Source organism: Leptinotarsa decemlineata, unplaced genomic scaffold, assembly GCF_025532065.1.
Source record: "Leptinotarsa decemlineata unplaced genomic scaffold, Ldec_3_MD MMD2_tig00026369_RagTag_RagTag, whole genome shotgun sequence".
In the NCBI taxonomy this organism is placed as follows: Eukaryota; Metazoa; Arthropoda; class Insecta; order Coleoptera; family Chrysomelidae; genus Leptinotarsa; species Leptinotarsa decemlineata.
Window position 1 is genome coordinate 413,986 of NW_027412709.1, and position 12,594 is coordinate 426,579.

Sequence of the window (12,594 nt, forward strand, 5' to 3'; positions counted from 1 at the left end):
TTTCCTAAGTAGTTTTTGAATTTCATCATCACAAACTGATAAATCCTTTTTTAATATTTCAATTTAGATTCAACTCATTTGAAATACCTTGTAAAAATGAGAACATAAAAGATGCCCAGTTGAAAACTACACTGGGCCTTCTAGGTTGGAGACCATTTTCAACAAATTTTTTTCAATAATTATTTGACCTTTTGAAGTAAATAGGATAAACAAACTTTCTATGCAATATATAAAAATAGCAAATGCTGGTGAATACAAAATAACTTTTTTTAATAAAAAATAGTTGAGAATTCAAATTAGATTTCTGCTTTTAATAGATATCTATCGATACATGTGCCTTTGGTATCTTTATCCTCACATTACCATACAACATACTGACATGTGTTTCAGGCAGGTGTTTTTATAGCACGCGCCAAGAACTCTGAAAACAGCTTGTCTATTTGGAAATTTACTACCTTTTCTGTTAACGTCATTCGAGTTCCAGCTGCCGATATACATTTTGATTTTATGGTGACTTTACTATCAGTGCGACATTTTTATATTTTGTGAAGAAAAGCAACACATTTAAAATTATCATTTTATTGAATCAGTACAAAAGTTGCAAAATGCATTTTCATTTATCAAAAATAATATATATGTATATACAAAACTTATGGAAAGTATAACGCACTGGCTTCGGAAAGTACTTACAATAACTAGCACTTAACGCAATAACGACAATTTCAAAATAATTTTATTCCAATTCATTTGAATAGCAACATTTATGTAGAGAGCATGAATACAGCAAAATACCAGAATTTTCCGAGTATATTGCATAACGATTTATTGGACAATGTTCAACAAAATAATCCTAATAGGTCCTTAAAAACTATAATATTAACAATATGTACAGTCTTATAAATATAAACAATGACTAGAAAAACAACTGATAAACTCTTGAGATTCTTTAAAAAGTGGAAAATATCACTCCATGGAATGAAAAGGCACATAGTTTCTTGTTGTAAGGCAATTTTTGATTAGATTCATCCACTGGCCTTGGAAAATCTGTAATAAAAAATAAAACATTTAACAATTATGATAAATACAATTACGATTTATAATACAATAGTCCCATACGAATGGAAACCGACAATTTCGCGCTTATTTTTTCAATAAGTTTCTCAGACACTATTGTTCGTGGGATTTTTGTATAAGGTCTTATTTCTTAAAGAAACTGGTATGTATTAAAGACCCCTGTCAAGACGAATGAAAAGGTTCAAGGCACACAAACGGTATTTTACCGTGGGGTAGGAAATGGGCATACTAAATCGAAGGGGAATGAACGACTTCACTTCATGATTCAGGTAGATATAGATTCAAAACAGGTATAAAACATTATGTACAAGCGAATATGTAGAGGATGAAATTCGTGTGTGAGGTTATAAATAATAAAGTCACAGTTGGGATTTTATTGGTGGAGGGTATCTGAATTTCTATTTGATTTTCGATATTTTTTATTCTATGTGATTAGTCTTGCTTGCAAAAATTGAGTTTTCCAACAAAAAATATACTTGATTTGAAAATGAAAAAACTTCTGATAGATATGCAAGTATGACGTAGAACAATAGATTAGCACACTGAAAATTATAATCCATGGAAAATGGAATCAACAAACAAAATAATGTACCTAGTCGTAAATTGAAAACAAGAAGGTACCTAACTTAGAGTGAATTTTGGACAGGATTATTGACAATAATTATATTTCACTCTACTAACAATGATGTAATAACACTTCCAAAATACAAATCATGAAATTATAAAACAAAAAAAAAATTAATTGGTGCTACTAATATTTTAAATTAGGGAATTTTATTCTACTTTAGCAAGAGAAAATTTCCTAGCTTTCATTTTTTTCATGAATCTTTATTATTATTACTGCCGAAAAAAAAAAGGAATATTTCATGAGCAATTCATAAATAAACGTCAAGTTCATTCATCCAATGAAAATTAATGAAAATTAAGATTCAAATTTTTCAATAAGAACAAAATTGAAAATTTTGATACTAACCTTTAAAATATGCGTTATTCTTGCTGCCACGAGAAAATAGCATCAAGAAGTTCTTCGTCTTCTGGACTTTTCGGGTCGTAATTCTCGTAATTTTCAGTGTGGTGATAAAGTGCATTCGAATAACTTTGAGTTGTCGAAAAGGAACCTTCAGAACTGTGTGATGGTGTTGGAGACGGAGAGGCTTCAGAACACGTTGGGGTAGGTAATAACACAGGGTAAGACGTTGAGTAAATTTGGCTGGAGTTGGGACTACTGGTATAATATCTATTTTCAGTTATGGAATGATTGTCGCTACCGATAGATCCATTATTCGTCATCTCATTTTCATGATCCTCAATCATCTGTTGAAGTGACCTGATATATTCAACCGCTAATCTCAATGTTTCCACTTTACTTAGTTTTTTGGAAGCACCTCTTCCCTGTGAGGTCGACTGTGGCGTCAAAGCTTGAGCAACACTCGGGGGTATGTGTGAACGAAGAGTGGCAAATCCATTGTTGACTTGCTTAACACGGTTTCTCTCACGTGCATTTCTTCTCGCAACTGATGCAGGTTGTTGAGGAGGCGTTCCATAAGGCATGAACTGAATTTTTCTTTTGCAGCGTAAGTCATTGTTATTCGCAACCAAAACCGAACTTCTCTCTGGAGCCGGGGCCAAGGGTCGTTTACTAGTAATCACACTCTTTGTTGCGGGCTGCGAAACTATAACACAATTATTTTGCGGTGCGGAATGTTGAATAACGTTGTACATCTTGTTCTGGTGTCCAAGGGTCATCGTAAGTGCCATGAGGAATAAACAGAAGCACAAAATAAAAAACAACTCAATATCAACTATAAAAAACTTTCCCTAACAGTTGATCAAAATAAGCGCGTAATATTGAAGTACTGAAGAACTGATTGATACACACAACTTTCCGAGCGGCAAACGGAATGATTCTTTCCGTTGCTAGCTTACGGTTTTCTATCCGATGGTTTCTCCCCACTTCGGGTGAACATAATGCGCGCGCTCTTTGGGGGTTGTACGCGTGCCGTGAGACGTGAGACGCATGGCAAAGGTGGCCGAGCACCTCCGACAACTTCGTCTAGATTCCCTCTCTTATTGTTTTCTCGACGAGCTGGCGAGCCCGGAAGCTGCGTGGGACCCAAGCCAAGGAGGCAAACGACAGTACCTACCCATGCAGTTTGTATTTCTGTCGGCATCGCCAGCTGCAAAATATTGAAACACATGTAAGAGTTAGCGCCTAGGCATAAATATGCTTGCCTGTTATGACACTTGTGAATGAGTAAGGGTTTGAATTGTTGATATTGAGAAGCGTTAATGTTCATGTGGCATTCAATTAATTTCAAAAGTTACCTATTTTGTGAGATATGCTATAATTACATAAGGGGCAATGGGAAAATTAAAAATTTTCTGAAAAATAATGCTAAATCAGAACAATGTTGAATTGAGAACAATATGTCTGAAGTATATATTTCTAAACCACAATTGCATATTGCATTCAGAATATGTCTTACAATGACAATGACATGAATAAGTAAATGCACATTGAGGTCATTCAAAATGACAATCAATATGAAAACCAGAAATATAAAAAAAGTCAGGTGAATACCATGTTTAGAATTTCTACTCAAAATTGCCTAGTAATTGAACATTTAGACATTATTCATTTCATTTCACAACTGTCATTACCTTGACAGTTGTATTAAAATCATTACTATATTTCTCAGTATGTCACTTTGTTCACTCGTTGTCGTTTCATCGCTTTCAGAAATGTATTTTTTTCTATAAATCTCTTCAATATTGATATTGCCAAGAACTTTTCTTTTAGAAAATAGGTATACTAAATGACTTCCAAAACTAACGGTACATTTATAAAATATTGATTAATTCAAACTGTGTACCTACATGAAATGAATGCAGAACTAACTTCAGCCCCAGTTATAAAAAACCAGTCCTGCATAAAACAACCAGTTCGTGAGGGGTTACTTCTCTAAACGATTCATCCATATGTTCACTCTTGTATTGGAACGACGATGAAAAAGAAAAATATTGGAAATTTTCGAATAGGAATATTGGTTTACAGAGTATGAATCCATACAGTGGAATACTCACTAGTTATCGGATATATCGTATTTACCTAATACTCTGATAGTTTGAATCCATGTTTAAAATGGTATTCTAGAGTTTTATTCAGTCGTTTTGATGCTAGGGAACTGTTTGGAAAAGTTTTTGATATCAATGTTGATTTGGTTGCACACTAAATTGCACATTACAATCACTTAGTAACTTCCTCAAAGTGAAAATGAAGGTCATGAAGTTAATAATTTTTCGTTTATTCCAGAAAAAATCATAAAAAATTTTGAAATGAATAAAAGATCAACCCGATATCAAAGGAATCTGTTCATGAAAATGTACAGTTCATTCTTGGATTTATTCGCAGATACAAATCAGTAGAAATAGCTCATCTGAAACAACCAACTACCAATTTTCGACATTCAATAACATATAGAACACTTTCCCAGAAAGCAACAAATCGTCCATGGGTAAATTTCACCCTTTGATAAATAAATGAGTATCTATTACCAATTTTTTCACTTTCTTAAATCACTTTTATGACTCAATACAAACGATAATTCAATCTTTTGAATGCTCTTATTTCAGTCATTCGGTAATTGTCAAATTATAGTGAACCTAGAGAACGATTATAAGAAACAAAATAATTGGAAACTCTGGCGAAAAGCTTTCGACGCGCGTTTTGCTAATTGAGTTAGCATCATCAGAAGATCACTTAAACTTTCATTTCTGGAAGTCCAAAATGAGAAATTATCTGTTTAAAAATCATAAAATATCGTACATTACGGTATAATATCAAGGAATATAGGGATTTTGATAATATTATATTTACATATATGAAATGAAATAATGAACTCGGTTGAGACTCAATACTTCATTTTTGAAAACGTTTTCAAAATAACATCTGGATAACACTAACGCACTGAATAATCATTAAATGTGTATCAAGTAGTTATGTACATTTTATCGAGCAATGAATACTCAACATCGTAAATAACTTTTGACATTGTCTTATGTATATAAGAATATCAATTGTATAAAGAATCGAAACGTCTATTTCAAAAATGAATAATGATTTCATTTCAGAATGAATTTTATCAGGAGTCTTTCCATAGTGTAATGGAATAATTCACTTAGAGTATGAATTTAGTCGGTGGTTGAAACACTCGTAAACCTTTTCAGTCGCATACTTTTTTGAATTCTACTTTATATTTGAACCTCATAAAATTGAAGAACATTTAATATCCATCACAAGCTTCCGAAACTATCAACATTGATATACGAGGCCACAAAATAATTGAAAAGTGCTCGTTTATAATCCCATAAAAATTTATGCGTTTCGATAATTATTCTGAAATTAATTTCACAAGACTCATTTAATCAACATTCCCAGTTTTTATTGGTTCATTAATCCAAAAACAAAAGTTAACCGCAATTTGAAGAGTTGTAAAAGTCGTGAGTGAATTTTTTGTATCGTTTTCCTCTTCAAGTTGAAATTTGTTCTAGGTTACATATAAATATGTTGATCAGTTGTCGAGCATTACACTTTCGAGTTAAGACTCGGAACTCGAAAAAATAACCGGCGATTCGATAGTTACCTGATAATTTTTTTTGGTGTTATCATTTCATTTTTAATTTAGCACGTTTCGTTACAGATACATCTTCAGGTGCTAGCGATTACCCGAAATGAATATACAAATAATTCGACTGAAAATAAAAATCAGTCGATCAATGTCTGAATCAAATTTAGACCCCCAATCATATTTTAAAGATGGCCCGATGCCGTATTAATGCGTGATTTAGAATGAATCAAAAATAATACGAAAAATTTATTAATATACCTACTACAGTAGAAACAAAGAATGGTTATTTCCAGTCTGGAGAAACAAATTCTATTCCAACCTTGTTAGGATTTTGTTTGAAGGTGGTTGACAATATTTCCTGGTGCATTTCATTTCAAAAAAATATTTCTATTTCAATTTGAACAATTCATCTTTTTCATCCCTGTCCGAGTTATTAAGTTGGCATATCTGAACCAGGTGAATTTATCAGTTTCCTTCAAGCATGTGTTTTGTTTACAATAATTTTTTGTTCCAACCGTAGTACAGCAATCAGAACGACTCATTAACAGAAATTTGTTATGGAGCCGTTGAAGTAATTTCATATTTCAAAGATCATATAAGCACAGATAATGAGGAAATCAGTTTCATACCTTCCAAATATTCACAGGCGGTATCTTTGATCTTTCAATCCGACACTCCTCCCTCCATTTCGGAAACGGGTATTTTGTATTATATTTTGATACCTACTGAAATATGTATTTCTCTTAGCTCAAAAAATGACGCAGGTTGTGTATAGTATTTTCATTCATTTTGAATGAAAGACGTATAAAATGCGGAATGATTTGAAATGAAAAGTAATTTGTATATATATATATATATATATATATATATATATATATATATATATATATATAAAATCTAGAAAGGTTAATGCAGTCAAGCTGCTGGAAAATAATTCCATGAAAATCAAAAAATAAATGGATAAGTACTCTTTGATCATTCCCATATTGATTTCAATTTAAGAGCCACCGGTATACAGCTGTTTCAGCCTATTGGGCATCGTCAGTACCGGGCAGGCGGTCCTCGATTGAAGACAAAATGAGAAAAAACCAAGAAAGTACTTGATAAAAATAGCTGCGTAAACGCAAGCGAAACATAAGTGGAACCACCTATTGGTGTGACACCCAAGTCAACTTGCCAAGTTTTTATGTCAGTGTTGGTGGTTTGACCAATCAACCGACAACTGCGGTAGCAGAAATTTGGGAAGCTAACCTGAAATGCCATCGGAAAACGAATCCACATATCATTTCTAGAAACATGTGGATTCGTTTTCCGATGGCATTTCAGGTTAGCTTCCCAAATTTCTGCTACCGCAGTTGTCGGTTGATTGGTCAAACCACCAACACTGACATAAAAACTTGGCAAGTTGACTTGGGTGTCACACCAATAGGTGGTTCCACTTATGTTTCGCTTGCGTTTACGCAGCTATTTTTATCAAGTACTTTCTTGGTTTTTTCTCATTTTGTCTTCAATCGAGGACCGCCTGCCCGGTACTGACGATGCCCAATAGGCTGAAACAGCTGTATACCGGTGGCTCTTAAATTGAAATCAATATGGGAATGATCAAAGAGTACTTATCCATTTATTTTTTTATATATATATATATATATATATATATATATATATATACAAATCGAGATTTTATCGTCTGCATGATATAAATCAAAAATGAAAAATTCGTGCTGCACCGCGTTAATGAGGCCAATAGCCAGAAACACGTGTCCGCGGTTTGCCCCCCTGTTTGGAGTGTTGTATCCACGAATTTTTCATTTTTGATGTATATGATGGTATTTTATTATTCCCTGTTAGCATAGAATAAACTAGGCCAAACTAGTTTATCCTGAAGTGTACCTATTCATATAAGGCCCAACCAGTTCATCCTAGGCCAAACTAGTTTATCTTGAAGTGTACATATTCATATTAGGCCCAACCAGTTCCTCCTAGGTTAAACTAGTTTCTCCTATCATCCTTAGGACAGACCCGTTTCGCCTAGTCTGTACCGGTTTATCCGATCGCATATAGAATAAAGTAGTTTAGCCTAGGTAAAACTAGTTTGGCCTAAAATCGGGTTTGGCCGGTAACATATATATAAACTTTGTTTGAAAACTTCTGAGTTCCCTGACCTTTGGAAAAAAGCTCGAATATGCCCAATTTTTAAAAAGGGTGATATTACATAAATAAAAAACTATAGAGCCATTTCAATACTGAGCAATTTCCCCAAATTATTTGAAATAATATTATACTCTAATATTTACAGTCCAATACGAAATATCATATCAGATGATCAGCATGGGTTTGTAGAAAACAAGTCGTGCATAACCAATCTTGCATGTCTTTCACAATGTGTCTCGGAAGCCTTGGATAGAAAACTGCAGGTTGACGTTATTTATACAGACATGCAAAAAACTTTTATTCAAATAGATTTCTTCTTCTTCTCAAGCGTCTATCGGAATTTGGTTTTTCAGTAAAATTGGTGAAACTCATGTCAAACTACCTACTCGATAGAAAACAGTATGCAGAATATGAAGGCTTTAAATCTGCTTTATGTACTCCCAGTTCCAGAGTGCCCCAAGGCTCGAATTTAGGACCTCTTTTGTTCTTGATTTTCATTAATGATTCAACTAAAATAATAAACAATTCAAAACTGACCTACGCTGATGACCTTGAAATATTCAAGGTGATAGAAAATTATGGAGACTGCTAGACTTAAAGTATGAATCACATCTGATATATGATTGGTGTTCTAATAATCGTTTAAATCTTAACATTGCTAAATGTCATGTATTGACTTTTTCCAGAAATGAAAGTCTAATACAATTCATTTACGAAATTGATAACAATACCATAAGTCGTGTAAATGAATTGAAAGACCTTGTCAATAATTTTTATCATAAATTCACTTTTGTTTCACATAGAGACCAAGCTGTTTCGTCCACTAGTCGAATGTTGGGCTTCATAATGAGGAACACCAGAGAATTTAGAGATACAAAGCTGATAATCACGCTATTCTATGCTTATGTGAGGTCCAAACTATAATATGGGGCGATGATCTGGTATCCCAATTATAATTCTCACATACAGCAAATTGAAGCTGTCCAAAGAGAGTTCTTGAAATTCTTGTCTTTTCGCACTACAGGTATTTACCCCCAAAGGGAAATTGACTACTCCATCATTTTGAACCAATTTAATATTATATTACTGAATACACGTAGACTACTCATTACGGTCACATTTATATATGATTTAATAAATAATAACATCTCCTCCCCTTCCAGAAGTTGTGGGACCTTGCCCCGGTGAAGTAACTGCAATGATTCCTAGAGCAATGCCGGCGGGAGCACAACGCTCCCAGTAGGGTCACCCATGCCGGTAAGGTCAAAGATGAGTAGTGAAGCAAAGGACAACTCAAAAGGAGAAAAACTTCAAAAACTCCGTAACCCAAGATATCAATCCTACCGTGTCGATGGGTGAATGGCTCCGCGATAGTGAGTCACGAACGGTGTCCTACGAGTACCAGGCGATCCTCGTTTGTATTCAGCCCCTCTGGGTGCACTGCTGCAATTGACTATATTCATCCCAACTCGTGAGAACTACACGGAAAGTTCTACATTTAATTCACAAAATACAGTGGATAATGGTGCTGAACCTGTTGTGAGTCAACTGCACCTGGAAGGCAATGGAGAAAGCAGCGTTGCCACAAATACAACTGCTCTCAATAGTGTCGATGAAACACTCAAAACATCATCAACAAGACAGGAGACGGTAGATAACAAAGCGAAGTGATATATATATATATATATATATATATATATATATATATATATATATATATATATATATATATATATATATATATATATATATATATATATACAGGGTGTTCCTTAACACATGCTAATATTTAAGGAGGTAATTCTTAGACCCATTTTAAGGAAAAAACGTCCTATGGACGTATGTCCTAAACGCCTTAACTTTTGAGATACAGGGTGGCAAAGTTTTCAAAAATAATCAGTTTTTTAATAATAACTGAGATAATTTTGTAGACATCTTTGGCATATTTGGTACATATGTTCCATGCCTCAAGGCGCATTTTCTGATGTACAATTTTCTTGATGTTCTCTGCCAGTGGCGTACGTACGAGTTTTGAAATGTATATTTTTGGCGAAAAAAATACTACGCCACTGCTTTATCTTGAATTAAAAATTATTTTTAAAATCTCCATACATTTTTGAGCACATTTGATTTGCTGGGTTTTCTTTGTCCGACGCATGGTTTTCGCTCAAAAAATTAAAAATCGCTTTACTTAAGGATAAATTCCTTATAAATCTGATGCGGTATCGTGCATCGACTGAAAGCAACCTAAGAGATCAGATTTGTTGCAAAATAATTGAGAATCTAAAAGGTATTTGTTTGTTGTCAGATGCACTGTTCTCAATTAAAATTACGTCATAACGCAGCACCGCCTAATAATTTTTGAAAACATAAATTTAGTTATCCTGGAATAAATGACGTGTAGCAGAATTTATTTACTGCACCTCTTGGAAATTGGAGAGTTTGTCGATATGTGATTTCTTTTAAAGATTAAAAGCAGAAAAAACAGCGTACCCACCATAGCAATAAAAAACGAATTCTCTGTATGAACAAACGTCAGTAGCTAATATTGATGTTGGTTTAAAGTAAGGTGTTGGTGTTGAAAACTGTCACAGCGCGTTTTGATTGATTTTAAAGTGTTATTGAAGTTATTTTGGTAGTCCGCTGTTTTCCTGAATATCAGTAAATATGGTAAATTATACGAATGCGGAAATGGCGCAAATGCATTACGTATATGGCCTTGCCGATGGTAATGCAACAGAAGCCAGACGCATTTATCAGGAAAGATATCCTAATCGTGCCTTACCAGATAGCCGAACCTCTTCAAATATTCATAGTCGACTTGGGGAAACTGTTAGTTTCAAGAAAGGGACTCCGGAAGGTAGACCTCATGTAGTAAGAACTCCTGAAACTGAGGAAGAGGTGCTGCAAGAAATTGAGGAACATCCTGAGACGAGTACGAGGAAGATCGCTAGAACTCTGGATATTTGTAATCAAATTGTTTGGCGTATTTTGGTTGATTTTTTGTTAAACCCATACCATATTTCAAGAGTGCAGGCATTACTCCCCAGAGATTTTCCACAGCGTGTGAACTTCAGTCAGTGGTATCTACAAAGTATTGCACTAAATCCGCAGTTTGAGACACAAATTTTGTTCACAGACGAAGCAAATTTTTCTCGGAATGCCATTCAAAATTTCCATAACAATCATGTGTGGGCTGAAGAAAATCCCCATGCAATAACCGAAACCCATTTCCAACACCAATTTTCGGTTAATGTATGGGCAGGAATTATAGGTGATCATCTAATAGGCCCATTTTTTCTACCAGGACGCCTTGATGATCGTTCTTATTTACACTTTCTCGAAGGAGACTTACCTGGGTTATTGGAAGATGTGCCACTTGCGTTAAGGAATCGAATATGGTACATGCACGATGGCGCCCCTACTCATTTCAGTGTAATTGTCCGAAACCATTCAAATACAGTTTCTCCTAATCGTTGGATAGGTCGCGAAGGACCTCAGCAATGGCCAGCAAGATCCCCCGATCTCAACAGTTTAGATTTTTTTTTATGGGGTCACCTTAAAACTTTTGTGTATAAAACTTCCGTTGATACTTTAGAAGATTTAAGAGAGCGAATAGTTGCCTCGTGTGAAACTATACGAAATACGCCGGGAATATTTGAACGGGTGCGTATTTCCATGCGTAGAAGGGTGGAAGCATGCATACTAAGTGCAGGTGGCCACTTCCAACAATTTTTATAATTAGTTTTGGTATTATTACTAATTAACAAATTTGTGCTATTCGTTTAGACTTACTGTCACAAAATAAAATAAAACTCGTTTTTGTGAAAAATTTATTTTTTTGCAGATTATGTTTTCAAATATTATTAGGGAATTGGTAATGCGTTATGAAGCAATTTTCAGATTCTCATTCATTTTAGAATTGATCTAATTATTTTGCTTTCTGCTTTCTGTCGATTTTTATTTTTTTGAGTGAAAATCATGCGTCGGACAAAGAAATACCAGGAGATCAAATTTTCTCAAAAATAAATGAGGATTTTAAAAATGATTTTATTTTGAAAAGAAAGCATTGGCGTAGTACATACGTAGCGTTTAGGACATACGTCCATAGGAAGTTTTTTTCTTAAAATGGGTCTAAGAATTACCTCCTTAAATATTAGCATGTGTTTAAGGAACACCCTATATATATATATATATATATATATATATATATATATATATATATATATATATATATATATATATATATATATATATATATAAAACATAATAACCGATAAAACAGAATACCTGTGCTATGTGAGAATATTCAATTTGGAAATTTCAATTCTGAAAGAAGTCTTCAACATCAAAATGACAACTTTTTGACATTGAATAATGTGAAATACTTTTTCAAAAGTATCGCACTCCATATGAGTATGGCCTGCAATGAGAAATTTGTGGTTTATGTCTTGTAGGCTACTGGAATTTTGAAGAGCTACCCAGCACATAACAGCAATATGAATATTTTTGTTTTGGACAGGGCATGAATCGGAGTACATTGTTACAGATGTTACCGTAGGCTCAAGAATGTTGGTAAAATAGTGATACAAATATGATCCAATTTCCTTTGCTCCACGGCCGGCGATGGCTTCGTGCCACACATAACAGTAGGTTGCTTTTTGTCCCAATCGAAAATGAATAAATTAAAGGTTCATAGTGTCCCCTTATAAAAGGAAATTAAATTTTTTAATAATGGAGT

General features: G+C 34.0%; 1 protein-coding gene across 1 annotated transcript; it reads right to left on the reverse strand.

Moving 5' to 3' along the window:
* Positions 1-563: 563 nt before the first annotated feature.
* Positions 564-3,468, reverse strand: Ash (achaete-scute homolog). The gene is made up of 2 exons (XM_023164122.2): positions 2,048-3,468; positions 564-1,044 (listed from the first exon to the last, which is right to left on the reverse strand). The coding sequence occupies exon 1, from the start codon at positions 2,830-2,832 to the stop codon at positions 2,062-2,064; it is 771 nt and encodes a 256-aa protein (XP_023019890.1). The 5' UTR covers positions 2,833-3,468; the 3' UTR covers positions 564-1,044; positions 2,048-2,061.
* Positions 3,469-12,594: the final 9,126 nt, after the last annotated feature.

Coding starts and splice junctions, on each gene's coding strand:
- Ash (XM_023164122.2), bottom strand. CDS start 2,832: ATGGCACTTACGATGACCCTTGGACACCAGAACAAGATGTACAACGTT.